The following is a 16,156-nucleotide window of genomic DNA, read 5'->3' as shown; positions in this document are numbered from 1 at the left end:
TAGCCAGCCTGCCAGCTTAGTGGACTCTGCCACTAGCAGAGTCAGTTTAGTCAGCTCAGCTTTGCCCATTGAGACCGTGTCTGTGCCTCGACTTAGGTTGGGCAAAACTAAACATGGCGGTGTTCGCCTTAGCAATCTCACTAGAATAAAGACCTCCTCCATTCCTGACATTAATGAAAGAGATTGTGATACCTCACATCTCAAAATAGGGCTACTTAATGTTAGATCCCTCACTTCCAAGGTAGTTATAGTCAATGAACTAATCACTGATCATAATCTTGATGTGATTGGCCTGACTGAAACATGGCTTAAGCCTGATGAATTGACTGTGTTAAATGAGGCCGCACCTCCTGGCTACACTAGTGAACATATCTCCCGCGCATCCCACAAATGCGGAGGTGTTGCTAACATTTATGGCATAGCGTTCATATAGGACTTAGATCGAATCGTACTACACTGGCTCCAACGCTCGTCAGAGGTGGCAGGGCTTGCAAACTATTACAGACTACAAAGGGAAGCACGGCCAAGAGCTGCCCAGTGACGTGAGCCTACCAGATGAGCTAAACTTCTTCTATGCTCGCTTCGAGGTAAGTAACACTGAAACATGCATGAGAGCATGAAGCTGTTGTGGACGACTGTGTGATCATGCTCTCTGCAGCCGATGTGAGTAAGACCTTTAAACAGGTCAAAATTCACCAGGACGTGTACTCTGAGCATGCGCTGACCAACTGGCAAGTGTCTTCACTGACATTTTCAATGTCTCCCTGTCCGAGACTGTAATACCAACATGTTTTAAGCAGACCACCCTAGTGCCTGTGCCCAAGAACACTAAGGTAACCTGCCTAAATGACTACTGACCCGTAGCACTCACATCTGTAGCCATAAAATTCTTTGAAAGGCTGGTCATGGCTCACATCAACACCATTATCCCAGAAACCATAGACCCACTCCAATTTGTATACCGCACCAACAGATCCACAGATGATGCAATCTCTATTGCACTCCAAACTGCCCTTTCCCACCTGGACAAAAGGAACACCTATGTGAGAATGCTATTCATTGACTACAGCTCAGCGTTCAACACCATAGTGCCCTCAAAAGCTCATCACTAAGCTAAGGACCCTGGGACTAAACACCTCCCTCTGCAACTGGATCCTGGACTTCCTGATGGACCACCCCCAAGTGGTAAAGATAGGCAACAACATCCACCACACTGATCCTCAACATGGGGGCCCCTCAGGGGTGTGTGCTTAGTCCCCTCCTGTACTCCCTGTTCACTCGACTGCACGGTCAGGCACGACTCCAACACCATCATTAAGTTGGCTGATGACACAACAGTGGTAGGCCTGATCATCGACAACGATGAGAAAGCCTATAGGGAGGAGGTCAGAGACCTGATCGTGTTGTGCCAGGACAGCAAACTCTCCCTCAATGTGATCAAGACAAAGGAGATGATTGTGGACTACAGGAAAAGGAGGACCGAGCACGCCCCCATTCTCATCGATGGGGCTGTAGTGGAGCAGTTTGAGAGCTCTACATCACCAACAAACTAACATGGTCCAAGCACAATCTCTGAAGCTAGAGACTCACATCTCCCTCACTAGCTTTAAGCATCAGCTGTCAGAGCAGCTTACAGATCACTGCACCTGTACATAGCCCATCTATCTACCGACCTCATCCCCATACTGGTATTTATTTATTTATTTATTTTGCTCCTTTGCACCCCAGTATCTCTACCTGCACATTCATCTTCTGCCAATCTACCGTTCCAGTGTTTAATTGCTATAATGTAATTACTTCGCCACCATGGCCTATTTATTTCCTTAACTTACCTCATTTGCACTCACTGTATATAGACTTTTTGTTTTCTTTTGTTCTACTGTATTTTTGACTGTATGTTTTGTTAATTCCATGTGTAACTCTGTGTTGTTGTATGTGTCGAATTGCTACGCTTTATCTTGGCCAGGTCGCAGTTGCAAATGAGAACTTGTTCTCAACTAGCCTACCTGGTTAAATAAAGGTGAAATAAAAATAAACAAAAAGCACGTCAAGACAGTTGTGAAGAGGGCACGACAAAACCTATTCCCCCTCAGGAGACTGAAAATATTTGGCATGGGTCCTCAGATCCTCAAAAGGTTTTACAGCTGCACAATCGAGAGCATCCTGACGGGTTGCATCACTGCCTGGTATGGCAAATGCTCGGCAAGGCACTACAAAGTGTAATTCATACGGCCCAGTACATCACTGGAGCCAAGCTTCCTGCCATCCAGGACCTCTATACCAGTGTCTGAGGAAGGCTCTAAAAAATTGTCAAAGACTCCAGCCACCCTAGTCATACACTGTTCTCTCTGCTACCGCACATCAAGCGGTACCGGAGCGCCAAGTCTAGGTCCAAGAGGCTTCTAAACAGCTTCTACCCCCAAGCCATAAGACTCCCGAAGAGCTAATCAAATGGCTACCCAGACTATTTGCATTGCCCCCCCCCCCACCCCCCACGCTCCTGCTACTCTGTTATTATCTATGCATAGTCACTTTAATAACTCTACCTACATGTACATATTACCTCAATTACCAAGACACCGGTGCCCCCGCACATTGACTCTGTACCGGTACCCCCTGTATAAAGCCCCACTATTGTAATTTACTGCTGCTCTTTAATCATTTGTTATTCTTGTCTCTTACTTTTCTTTGTATTTTCTTAAAACTGCATTACTGCAGTTGATTAAGGGTTTGTAAGTACGCATTTAACTGTAAGGTTTACACATGTTGTATTCGGTGCATGTGACGAATACAATTTGATTTGAAGTATTACTAAGTATTAACACGTAGCGTGGGGACATTCTATTCACCTCATATTTTCTTTCTATACCATGAACAAACCCCTTCTACCTCAATATGCACTGATAAACTTGATCAAATCCAAAGATATGCACAGGGCACGTCTACCAACTAGATTATAATATAGAATATGGATGGACATCATCCTTTAATCTTCCTCATAATGGAGTTTTCCATACCTCCAGGGCAGGGGTGGAGAGGAGAACGTGGGTGGACTGTACCACGTCGGCAGCGTGGATGTTGTTGTGGTAGGCCACGTCGGCGTGGTAGTGGTCCTCCAGGGTCATCATGAAGGTGATGAAGGTGTCGGCTGGGATCTTAAAGTTTTTCAGCAGCTCTCGCTCCTGAGGTTGGGCAGCAACAGAAACCAGGCTCACAAGAGTAGAGCAAATATGTAACAAACGTTTGGTAAAGTATTGAAGTGTATTTGGGGTAGCCCTGACCGGGACTCAAACCCTTGGCCATTACACCAAGATTCAAATGTCTTGGAAGGAATGCTAAAGAATGCTACATTTGGCTGCTGTAATGTACAAACAGAGGAGATGCATTTGGAATTGTAGACTCATACCTGGAAAATGGAGTACATGACCACTGTCAAAGGCCGATTCCCCGAGTATTCAGCGATCTTGAAAATATCTAGACCCCATCTGTTGATCTCCTCAAATTCCTAGAACCACAACACAATAAAGTGAGAAAAAGTCTGATATGGCAATTAAGCAGAATTGTATTTAATAAATAAGAAATATTAAACTTTTTGTAACATGCATAACAAAAGATATGAGAATGGCACAAAAAGTATAATACTTTTCCCATTGCGGCCCTCCAGATGACGTGACAAGTTTGGCAATAATACTTCACTGACATTATATTACAACATTAAAGGCCAAGCAATAAGCATTAAAGTAACTTAGCCATTCTTCAGCGTGACAATGTGCACCTGTAAGTCTGTGTGTGTGTGTGTGTGTGTGTGTGTGTGTGTGTGTGTGTGTGTGCCGCCCACCGTGGCCAATAAGCCCTCCTGGAGGGTAGTGACCCCGAAACGGGGGATCTGGGTGGGGGTGAGGCTGGGGCTGAGGGCAGGCTTCTTCACTGCAACGATCTGGGACATGGGCCTCTTCTTCTTCTTCTTGTCTTTCTCCTTAGGAGGCCCAGACATAATCTCCACATCATGCTGCTTTTCTACAGACAGAGAGAGCGAGAGGGAGAAGAGAGAGAGACAGAAGAGAGAGAGACTGAAAAAAATATATGCCCATTGGACTGTGGCTGTGTTGGTGTTAGGAGGGGAGCCCTGACTATTTGCCAGCTAGTAAGGCAGGTAGATTATTTATTTTATTTCAACTAATATATAGGAGGAGTAGCAACCTGTCATTCATGTTATGAGCCCCACCTATTTAGCAAAAAATAATAATACTGACAATAATACATGTCAGTTTGCAAACAATGTAAAAAATATAATAATTTTGTTAATAAAGCTGCATACAAACATGGTCCTTTTTGCTTCAGCCTAGCTCAGTGCTTTCTGTAGTGGTGGTGCAAGCCAGCAGAATATACAGAATGTAGGGTTTGGTAATGTTCGCTAGTTGCGCCGTAATTGGTTCAGTTTTCTGTCACTCATGGGGACACTACTTCACCGCAAAATCTATGAGTGGAGCTCAACAATTCAAGCCCCTTGGATGCTGCCATAGATTTACATTAGACATGCCCATCCAAGAAGCCTCAAGGTAATTAATTGGTCACAGAAAAAATGAAGTCAAATCACGTTATATCTACCGTAGCTTTGATTAGACTGATCATGTCAACATCATACTTTCAAAATCTTAGCTAGCAGGCTAGACAAGCAGTCATCATCATGAATCAAATCGACAATCTATTGGAAAATCCCTTTCAATCCTTGTCATATGAAGAGAAATGATAAATAAAACGTATCGGTGCTCATCAGCCATCAACATTACACAACAAGTTGGACATTTCTAATTCAACAATGAGTGGTTTGGAAGGAATCAGTGGCTAACTGCAAGCATTGCAAAGCAATCACTAGCCTGCTATTCAGTGGAGAGGGTGTGTGGTCTAAGTTTTGGTTTAAGGGTCTCTTTTCCAAGATTAAAAGAATAAACATGCACATGCAACACCATGGTTCAGAAAATGTTGAATATACTGGCCATGCTGTCAATCCAGCATGACTTCTGTCGTGTTCAAAACAACTGGAAACTCTGAACCGGGAAACCTCAGACTTCAGTGAGTTTAAAATAACTGGGAACTCAGGAAAAGAATGAGCTCTGACTGAGAAAATACGTTTTGAACGATCATCCAAGTCGGGAACCCTGGCCTCTTTCTAGAGCTCCGACCTGAAGATAACTGACGTCATGATTCAACCTTGTTCTTTTCCGAGCTCCCAGTTAGCTTGAAAGCACCATAAACCCAGAGAATGCCAGACTTTACTGACAAAATTTGCCCACAAAAAGGACCGCCGCGCCACCATCCCGTTCAAGTGAGCACAGCTCAACAAGGTGAATCCAAAAATGTATTGTATGCTGCTGCATAAATTATGTTATATGCCAGGGAGATAGTATTACTTTCTTAGCTACTGTATACATAAGTGTTTGTTGTGTAGTAAGCTGTTAGTAGCCCATGTGCCTCACCCTAATAATTTGGTCCCTTTACCCTCATAACGTAGCCTACTGTTCTGACTTAGTGGTGCACATATAGCCTATAACCGTTTTTTGAGAAATGTAATCATCAAATATTTGTAAGAGCTTTCCTTGTCTGCTTATATTCCCCCTTAATTTATCCTACAGTTCTGACTTGGTGTACAGGGAGAATACTGTAAAAATGACCCATGTTCTGAATTTTGTGCTGAACAAATAGTTATATTGACCACGTCCGTCTTTGCTCGCTCATTAATGTCTTAATCAAAATTACAGATGGCCTCTTATCCACTCATCGTTCCCTTAGCCATAGTTTGTACATCTCAATTATCAGTAGAAACCACATTTGTTTAGGCAAGTCAGCCATATCAGCTATGTTTTTTGAAAAGGCAGTAAATGACGCTGAATTAACTGTTTTGCTGCCAGACAACGCAGGTTTAACGGTGGTAAGGATTCACTCCATGGTGCTGAAAAGAAAGCTCTGCTGTTGGGACATCTTTATGTAGGCCCTAACAGTTTGTGGGCACTGTTTGTCACCGTTATAGAGCAATTAATGTATTGTTATGTTGTGTAGTCCCTTAGCTGCAACAAGTTTTACATGCTAGACACTGAAAACTAAAGAAAATTAACAGTTGATTGTTTATTTTACGAACTATAGCTAATCTAAGATATTTCCACCACAAATCAAGTGAGAAATCAATTAAACTAGTACTAGGAATACTGCTTCAACTGATAACTCTCCAGCAAATGTCATCTCTCAACCAATAATGACTCCTGGTAGTCAGACAGTGGCAAATATGAGAAGACAGATCATAATCCCAGATCCGAAGCATGCAAATATCAATTCGAGGACACACAATCTGCCACCACACCACAGCAAGTGAAGCGGTCTCACCAATCTCTCAATATTTCCTTTTCCTTTCACCCAAAGCCATAGTTCTCCTTTCCGATCCCAGCCAACGTCAAAACAAACCAAATCATGTCAAATGGACATCTATTTTCAGGCTCCATTTTCTCTCAAGCATTTTGGTGAAGCTCCATTCCGCCACAATATCAGTGGTATTGACGCAAAAGGCAGTCTAATAATATTACCGTCTCCATAGCAACGCCAGACAACATGTCCAGGAATGCCTTGCCGCCTGCTTCCTTTGGAAGCCCTTCTCTTTCCTCTAACATTCTGGCTAATAGGCCAGCAGACATGCATGACAAATGCCAAGTTTTGCAACCACATACTACATGATGTCATGCAGTATGTATGTTGGCCTGTTCACTACTCCAACTAATTATATACAAAACATGCTGTAGTAATTTTGTAAGTATATTTTAATTCATAATGCATTATAAGCACAAGTATAATGCCTTATGAGCTATGCATAATAATACAAAACATAGGCACTGCTCATAAACATCTATGACTACATTTGTAGAGCTGTATAATGCCCTATAAAGCGAATAAATATTGTATTTATGTACCAACTTTTGAGCAGGATGAATGCTTTACATCAATTCTTATTTGATAGTAGGAATGAATACCTAAATGAATACCTTGCCTAGCCATTGCAATGCCAGTTCAGGAACCATACTTAGAGTGCTGTTGTCACTCACCTAGGAAAGTGTTGGCGATAAACTCTGAGACTTGGTTTCCTGACCGGCTGGTTTCTGACAACTGGGTGAGCTCTCTGTTCAACATCCTTTTGAACTGGTAAACAAGATCAGACACAATGACAAGCATCAGTGACACGAGTTCATACATGGAAATACAGTGTGGAAAGTAGAACATACAGTTGAAGTCGGAAGTTTACATACACCTTAGCCAAATACCCTTTAACTCAGTTTTTCACAATTCCTGACATTTAATCCTAGTAAAGATTCTCTGTCTTAGGTCAGGTAGGATCACCACTTCATTTTAAGAATGTGAAATGTCAGAATAATAGCAGAGAATGATTTATTTCAGCTTTTATTTATTTCATCACATTCCCAGTGGGTCAGAAGTGTACATACACTCAATTAGTATTTGGTAGCATTGCCTTTAAATTGTTTAACTTGGGTCAAACATTTCAGGTAGCCTTCCACAAGCGTCCCACAAATAAGTTGGGTGAATTTTGTGGTGTAACTGAGTCAGGTTGGTAGGCCTCCTTGCTCGCACACGCTTTTTCAGTTCTGCCCAGAAATGTTCTATAGGATTGAGGTCAGGGATTTGTGATGGCGACTCCGATACCTTGACTTTGTTGTCCTTAAGCCATTTTGCCACAACTTTGGAAGTATGCTTGGGGTCATTGTCCATTTGGAAGACCCATTTGCAACCAAGCTTTAACTGATGTCTTGAGGTGTTGCTTCCACGAAATTTTCCATCCTCATGATGCCATCTATTTTGTGAAGTGCACCAGTCCCTCCTGCAGCAAAGCACCCCCACAACATGATGCTGCCACCCCCGTGCTTCACGGTTGGGATGGTGTTCTTCGGTTTGCAAGCCTCCCCCTTATTCCTCCAAACATAACGATGGTCATTATGTCCAAACAGTTCTATTTTTGTTTCATCAGACCAGAGGACATTTCTCCAAAAAGTACGATCTTTGTGTTTTGCATCTTCACAATGTCCTTTGTTGTTGTTCTGGGATTGATTTGCACTTTTCGCACCAAAGTACGTTCATCTCTAGGAGACAGAACACGTCTCCTTCCTGAGCGGTATGACGGCTGCGTGGTCCCATGGTGTTTGTACTTGCGTACTATTGTTTGTACAGATGAACGTGGTATCCTTCAGGCGTTTGGAAATTGCTCCCAAGGATGAACCAGACTTGTGGAAGTCTACAATTTTTTTTCTGAGGTCTTGGCTGATTTCTTTAGATTTTCCCATGATGTCAAGCAAAGAGTTTGAAGGTAGGCCTTGAAATACATCCACAGGTACACCTCAAATTGACTCAAATGATGTCAATTACCCTATCAGAAGCTTCTAAAGCCATGACATAATTTTCTAGAATTTTCCAAGCTGTTTAAAGGCCCAGTCAACTTAGTGTATGTAAACTTCTGACCCACTGGATTTGTGATACAATGAATTATAAATGAAATAATGTCTTTAAACAATTGTTGGAAAAATAACTTGCGTCATGCACAAAGTAGATGTCTTAACAGACTTGCCAAAACTATAGTTTATTAACAAGAAATTTGTGGAGTGGTTGAAAAATGAGTTTTAATGACTCCAACCTAAGTATGTAAACTTCCGACTTCAACTGTACTTCAGTAGAAAAAGTGTACCAGCAGTAAAGTTCCTATCATAATATGTGGAAAATTTGAAATTAACAAAACCAAATGAGAGTTCAAAATGGCAATAAACTAGATTTTTGAATTCTGTTTGGTGTGATTTTTCACACCACACTCAAGTGTCAGGAGTAACTAACAAGTAAATAATATGACAGTAGTGATTTCCTTGATCCCTCTCATACTGAATAACATGTCAGGTTATAGAAAAAGTCAAGTGTAACATGGGATATCAATAGAGTAACAGTAGTCAATTATATCAATAAGACCAGAAAATGAATCCAAAAATATGTATTTAAAACAAAACAATCATTCACTTCTTTCATGACACAACCTCATACCCTAGTCTATTCAGTGCATCACAATGGAGGGCACAAGGACTGGAACAGTGTTTTCAGCTGGGCTCGAACCGTTATGTAATCACTAACTGAACATAGCAGGCCTAAAAGAATCGCCTGAAACTAAATCCCCTACATACTGGTCTTGACCAGATAAAAAAAAAGCTGTAGGGTTCTCTTCTGCACTGTTCAACCAATCCAGTATATGTGGAGGAGGAGTTAAGATGGAGCATCGCCTTGTTGACACCCAAAAGCGGAAGTCGAGTCCCAGGCTCTCTTTCCATTTCCCCTGTTGATGGGGACTCGGCAGAGCCTATGTAATCAGACACGTGGGTAGGGGACAAACCACAGTATACACTCTTAAAGGAGACATATCATGTACACACACAGACATACAGGAGGGAACAGGTAGAGTACTCAGAGATTTGTAATCACACTCACACACATACACCCAATGGAACAGGCATGTGTGTACACACACAGCCATGTGTAGACTGAATAATATGCAGTTTAATCAAATCTCACTGACATAATATGCAAAATCACTGACATCCAAATACATACTGTGTCCTACAGTACACCAAAGCACACTTCTTGTCATCCAGTTAAGAAGTTTGCACTGGGATAACAGAAAATGACATCCTGACACACACATTCCCATGCACTCAACGGTATGAGTGTCCAAAACATAGAAAGCAAAGTGACGTAGGGCATTCCAGTGGACAAAGACGAGTGACCAGCAGAAACCAACTTTGTTGAATAAAATCCAGTAGCAGATTGTACAGGTCTATTTTTGAGTTATTTCACCTTTATTTACCAGGTAGGCCAGTTGAGAACAAGTTCTTATTTACAACTGCGACCTGGCCAAGATAAGCAAAGCAGTGCGACACAAACAACACAGAGTTACACATGGAATAAACAAACGTACAGTCAATAACACAGTATAAAAAAATATATATACAGGGTGTGCAAATGAGGTAAGATTAGGGAGGTAAGACAATACATAGGCTGTAGTGGCGAAGTACTTACAATTTAACAATTAAACACTGGAGTGATAGATGTGCAGAAGATGAATGTGCAAGTAGAGATACTGGGGTGAAAAGGAGCAAAGACATTAGAAATAACAATATGGGGATGAGATAGTTGGATGGGCTATTTACAGATGGGCTATGTACAGGTACAATGATCTGTGAGCTGCTCTGACAGCTGGTGCTTAAAGTTAGGAGTCTCCAGCTTCAGTGATATTTGCATTTTGTTCCAGTCATTGGCAGCAGAGAATTGGAAAGAAAGGCGGCCAAACGAGGAATAGGCTTTGGGGGTGACTAGTGAAATATACCTGCTGGAGCGCATGCTATGGGTGGGTGCTGCTATGGTGACCAGTGAGCTGAGATAAGGCGGGGCTTTACCTAGCAAAGACTTATAGATGACCTGTAGGTTTAGCAACGAATATGAAGCAAGGGCCAGCCAACGAGAGCCTACAGGTCGCAGTGGTGGGTAGTGTATGGGGCTTTGGTGACAAAACGGACGGCACTGTGATAGACTACATCCAATTTGCTGAGTAGAGTGTTGGAGGCTATTTTGTAAATGACATCGCGAAGTCAAGGATCGGTAGGATAGTCAGTTTTACGAGGGTATGTTTGGCAGCATGAGCAAAGGATGCTTTGTTGCAAAATAGGAAGTTGATTCTAGATTTAATTTTGGATTGGAGATGCTTAATGTGAGTCTGGAAGGAGAGTTTACAGTCTAACCAGACACATAGGAATTTGTAAATGTCCACATATTCTAAGCGAGAACCGTCCAGAGTAGTGATGCTGGACAGTGTGCAGCGATCGGTTGAATAGCATGCATTTAGTTTGACTTGTATTTAAGAACAGGTGGAGGCCACGGAAGGAGAGTTTTATGGCATTGAAGCTCGTCTGGAGGTCAGTTAACACAGTGTCCAAAGAAGGGCCAGAAGTATAAAGAATGGTGTTGTCTGTGTAGAGGTGGATCAGAGAATCACCAGCAGCAAGAGCGACATCATTGATGTATACAGAGAAAAGAGTCGGCCCAAGAATTGAACCCTGTGGCACTCCCATAGAGACTGCCAGAGGTCCGGACAACAGGCCCTCCGATTTGACACACTGAACTCTGTCTGAGAAGTAGTTGGTGAACCAGGCGAGGCAGTCATTTGAGAAACCAAGGCTGTTGAGTCTGCTGATGAGAATGTGGTGATTGACAGAGTCGAAAGTCTTAGCCAGGTCGATGAAGACGGCTACACAGTATTGTCTTTTATCAACGGTGGTTATGATATCGTTTAGGACCTTGAGCGTGGCTGAGGTGCACCCATGACCAGCTCGGAAACCAGATTGCATAGCGGAGAAGGTACGGTGGGATTCAAAATGGCCGGTGATCTGTTTGTTAGCTTGGCTTTTGAAGACCTTAGAAAGGCAGGGTAGGATAGATATAGGTCTTTAACAGTTAGGGTCTAGAGTGTCTCCACCTTTGAAGAGGGGGATGACCGCGGCAGCTTTCCAATCTTTGGGGATCTCAGACGATACGAAAAAGAGGTTGACAGTGTTTCCTAGCCTCAGTGCAGTGGGCAGCTGGGAGGAGGCGCTCTTATTCTCCATGGACTTTACAGTCTATCCAATGAGTTTCATCACAAACTGACAGTCCTTACGTCCCACATTGAAAGAGATCAAACAGCAATCAGCCAAAGACGAGGCTTCGCCGTAGCTCTGAGCTTAGTAAGTGGGACGGGCATTGGAGGTTAAGGGGACAGAGACAGTACAGCTAGGTGCAGGGCACCAGAGCACATGGCTGACTGCTGCTCCATCCTCACACTATCAACGTGAGTGTGAGTGAGTGAGTGAGTGAGTGAGTGAGTGAGTGAGTGAGTGAGTGAGTGAGAGAGAGAGAGAGAGACTTGTCCTGAAGCCACTCCTGCGTTGTTTTGGCAGTGTGCTTAGGGTCGTTGTCTTGTAGATTGATTGTGGACTACAGGAAAAGGAGGACCAATCACGCCCCCATTCTCATCGACCGGGCTGTAGTGGAGCAGTTTGAGAGCTTCAAGTTCCTTGGTGTCCACATCACCAACAAACTAACATTGTCCAAAACCTATTCCCCCTCAGGAGACTGAAAAGATTTGGCATGGGTCCTCAGATCCTCAAAAGGTTCTACAGCTGCACCATTGAGAGCATTATGATGGGTTGCACCACTGCTTGGCCTCTGACCGCAAGGCACTAGGGTAGTGCGTACGGCCCAGTACATCACTGGGTCCTAGTTTCCTGCCATCCAGGACCTATATTCCAGGCAGTGTCAGAGGAAGGCCCTAAAAAGTTGTCAAAGACTCCAGCCACCCTTGTCATACACTTTTTCTCTGCAACCGCACGGCAAGCAGTATCAGAGTGCCAAGTCTAGGTCCAAGAGGCTTCTAAACAGCTTCTACCCCCAAGCCATAAGACATCTAATCAAATGGCTACATCAAATGACTATTTTAAACTGCTGCTACTCTGTTATTATCTATGCACAGTCACTTTAATAACTTTACCTATGTGTACATATTACCTCAATTACCTTGACTAACCGGTGCCCCTGCACACTGACTCTGTACCGGTATCCCCTGTATATAGCCTCGCTAATGTTATTTTACTGCTGCTCTTTAATTATTTGTTACTTTTATTATTATTTTGGGGGGGGTATTTTTCTTAAAACTGAATTTTGGTTAAGGGCTTGTAAGTAAGCATTTCACTGTAAGGTGAAATGTTGTATTCTGCTCATGTGACAAATACAATTTGGTTAGATTTGTTGGAAGGTGAACCGTCGCCCGGTTCTTTGGTCCTGAGCGCTTTGGAGCAGGTTTTCATCAAGGATCTCTCTGTACATTGCTCCGTTCATCTTTCCCTCGATCATGACTAGTCTCCCAGTCCCTACCTCTGAAAAACCTCCCCACAGCATGATGCTGCCACCAGCATTATTCAATTTAAGAATGATGGAGGCCACTGTGTTCTTGGGAACCTTCAATGCTGCAAAACATTTTTGGTACCCTTCCCCAGATCTGTGCCTAGACACAATCCTGTCTCGGCGCTCTACGGACAATTCCTTCGACCTCACGGCTTGGTTTTTGCTCTGACATGCACTGCCAACTGTGGGACCTGACATAGACAGGTGTGTGCCTTTCCAAATCCAATCAATTGAAGAAACATCAAGGATGATCAATGGAAACAGGATGCACCTTTGCTCAATTTTGAGTCTCATAATGTAAAAAACTTGTGCAAATCTATATACAGTGCCTTGCGAAAGTATTCGGCCCCCTTGAACTTTGCGACCTTTTGCCACATTTCAGGCTTCAAACATAAAGATATAAAACTGTATTTTTTTGTGAAGAATCAACAACAAGTGGGACACAATCATGAAGTGGAACGACATTTATTGGATATTTCAAACTTTTTTAACAAATCAAAAACTGAAAAACTGGGCGGGCAAAATTATTCAGCCCCTTTACTTTCAGCGCAGCAAACTCTCTCCAGAAGTTCAGAGAGGATCTCTGAATGATCCAATGTTGACCTAAATGACTAATGATGATAAATACAATCCACCTGTGTGTAATCAAGTCTCCGTATAAATGCACCTGCACTGTGATAGTCTCAGAGGTCCGTCAAAAGCGCAGAGAGCATCATGAAGAACAAGGAACACACCAGGCAGGTCCGAGATACTGTTGTGAAGAAGTTTAAAGCCGGATTTGGATACAAAAAGATTTCCCAAGCTTTAAACATCCCAAGGAGCACTGTGCAAGCGATAATATTGAAATGGAAGGAGTATCAGACCACTGCAAATCTACCAAGACCTGGCCGTCCCTCTAAACTTTCAGCTCATACAAGGAGAAGACTGATCAGAGATGCAGCCAAGAGGCCCATGATCACTCTGGATGAACTGCAGAGATCTACAGCTGAGGTGGGAGACTCTGTCCATAGGACAAGAATCAGTCGTATATTGCACAAATCTGGCCTTTATGGAAGAGTGGCAAGAAGAAAGCCATTTCTTAAAGATATCCATAAAAAGTGTCATTTAAAGTTTGCCACAAGCCACCTGGGAGACACACCAAAAATGTGGAAGAAGGTGCTCTGGTCAGATGAAACCAAAATTGAACTTTTTGGCAACAATGCAAAACGTTATGTTTGGCGTAAAAGCAACACAGCTCATCACCATCCTCACTGTCAAACATGGTGGTGGCAGCATCATGGTTTGGGCCTGCTTTTCTTCAGCAGGGACAGGGAAGATGGTTAAAATTGATGGGAAGATGGATGGAGCCAAATACAGGACCATTCTGGAAGAAAACCTGATGGAGTCTGCAAAAGACCTGAGACTGGGACGGAGATTTGTCTTCCAACAAGACAATGATCCAAAACATAAAGCAAAATCTACAATGGAATGGTTCAAAAATAAACATATCCAGGTGTTAGAATGGCCAAGTCAAAGTCCAGACCTGAATCCAATAGAGAATCTGTGGAAAGAACTGAAAACTGCTGTTCACAAATGCTCTCCATCCAACCTCACTGAGCTCGAGCTGTTTTGCAAGGAGGAATGGGAAAAAATGTCAGTCTCTCGATGTGCAAAACTGATAGAGACATACCCCAAGCGACTTACAGCTGTAATCGCAGCAAAAGGTGGCGCTACAAAGTATTAACTTAAGGGGGCTGAATAATTTTGCACGCCCAATTTTTCAGTATTTGATTTGTTAAAGAAGTTTGAAATATCCAATAAATGTCGTTCCACTTCATGATTGTGTCCCACTTGTTGTTGATTCTTCACAAAAAAATACAGTTTTATATCTTTATGTTTGAAGCCTGAAATGTGGCAAAAGGTCGCAAAGTTCCAGGGGGCCGAATACTTTCGCAAGGCACTGTATATATATGTTTTTAAATAAAACTTTGTGCAAAAATGTCTAAACTTTTTTCGCTTTGTCATTTATATTTAATACATTTTTTGAAAAAGGATGTAACGTAACAAAATGTGGGAAAAGTTATTTTCCGAATGCACTGTAGATGGAGATCAGATTTTTCATTAACCAGACCTATATCTTTGCTATTCTTCAAGCAGTCATTCCCAGGTTTTTACAGTAGATGAGGCTCAGTTCAAAGCAACACAGCTCACCTTGTTGGAAGCCATCTCACTGACTGAGTGACGGGTCTGCAGGGTCTCCAGCTGGTCCAGACACCAGTCCAGCTCCTCCAGCGTCTCCATGGCCAGCTTCTGGTAGGGCTCGTCTGAGGGGGCCAAAGGTCAGACTACTGTTAAAGCCCTGAGAGAGTGTTTGTTCTGATCTCTGCTGCTAAAAAAATACATTAAAACTTAAAGAATTTCAGTGTAACACCACCCGATGTTACAGGAAGGCCATAAAGATCATCAAGGACATCAACCACCCGAGCCACTGCCTGTTCACCCCGCTATCATCCAGAAGGCGAGGTCAGTACAGGTGCATCAAAGCTGGGACCGAGAGACTGAAAAACAGCTTCTATCTCAAGTCCATCAGACTGTTAAACAGCCACCACTAACATTGAGTGGCTGCTGCCAACACACTGACAATGACACTGACTCACTCCAGCCACTTTAATAATGGGAATTGATAGGAAATGATGTAAATATATCACTAGCCACTTTAAACAACGCTACCTTATATAATGTTACTTACCCTACATTATTCATCTCATATGCATACGTATATACTGTACTCTATATCATCGACTGCATCCTTATGTAATACATGTATCACTAGCCACTTTAACTATGCCACTTTGTTTACATACTCATCTCATATGTATATACTGTACTCGATATCATCTACTGTATCTTGCCTATGCTGCTCTGTACCATCACTCATTCATATATCCTTATGTACATATTCTTTATCCCCTTACACTGTGTATAAGACAGTAGTTTTGGAATTGTTAGTTAGATTACTTGTTGGTTATTACTGCATTGTCGGAACTAGAAGCACAAGCATTTCGCTACACTCGCATTAACATCTGCTAACCATGTGTATGTGACAAATAAAATTTGATTTGATGATTTGATTTGATTTGAGCGCGGTTTTTCCCTT

The 16,156-nt window shown here is 42.6% G+C and overlaps 1 protein-coding gene across 4 annotated transcripts in view; it reads right to left on the bottom strand.

The window, feature by feature from the left end:
• The window catches only part of LOC139375295 (3',5'-cyclic-AMP phosphodiesterase 4C-like), a 55,983-nt gene that overhangs the window by 7,119 nt on the left and 32,708 nt on the right, over positions 1 to 16,156 (bottom strand). For all 4 annotated transcript variants that reach the window (XM_071117148.1, XM_071116978.1, XM_071117066.1 and 1 more), the window contains 5 exons: positions 15,211 to 15,323; positions 7,089 to 7,182; positions 3,839 to 4,017; positions 3,407 to 3,505; positions 3,018 to 3,182 (listed from right to left, as the gene is read on the bottom strand). In XM_071117148.1, coding sequence (XP_070973249.1) covers positions 3,018 to 3,182; positions 3,407 to 3,505; positions 3,839 to 4,017; positions 7,089 to 7,182; positions 15,211 to 15,323 — 650 coding nt within the window. The remainder of the gene's footprint in view (positions 1 to 3,017; positions 3,183 to 3,406; positions 3,506 to 3,838; positions 4,018 to 7,088; positions 7,183 to 15,210; positions 15,324 to 16,156) is intronic.

The sequence above is a fragment of the Oncorhynchus clarkii genome, chromosome 1, assembly GCF_045791955.1.
Source record: "Oncorhynchus clarkii lewisi isolate Uvic-CL-2024 chromosome 1, UVic_Ocla_1.0, whole genome shotgun sequence".
NCBI classification, from domain to species: domain Eukaryota; kingdom Metazoa; phylum Chordata; class Actinopteri; order Salmoniformes; family Salmonidae; genus Oncorhynchus; species Oncorhynchus clarkii.
The sequence above is the reverse complement of the archived record's forward strand: the minus strand, read 5'-3'. Positions and strand labels throughout refer to the sequence as shown.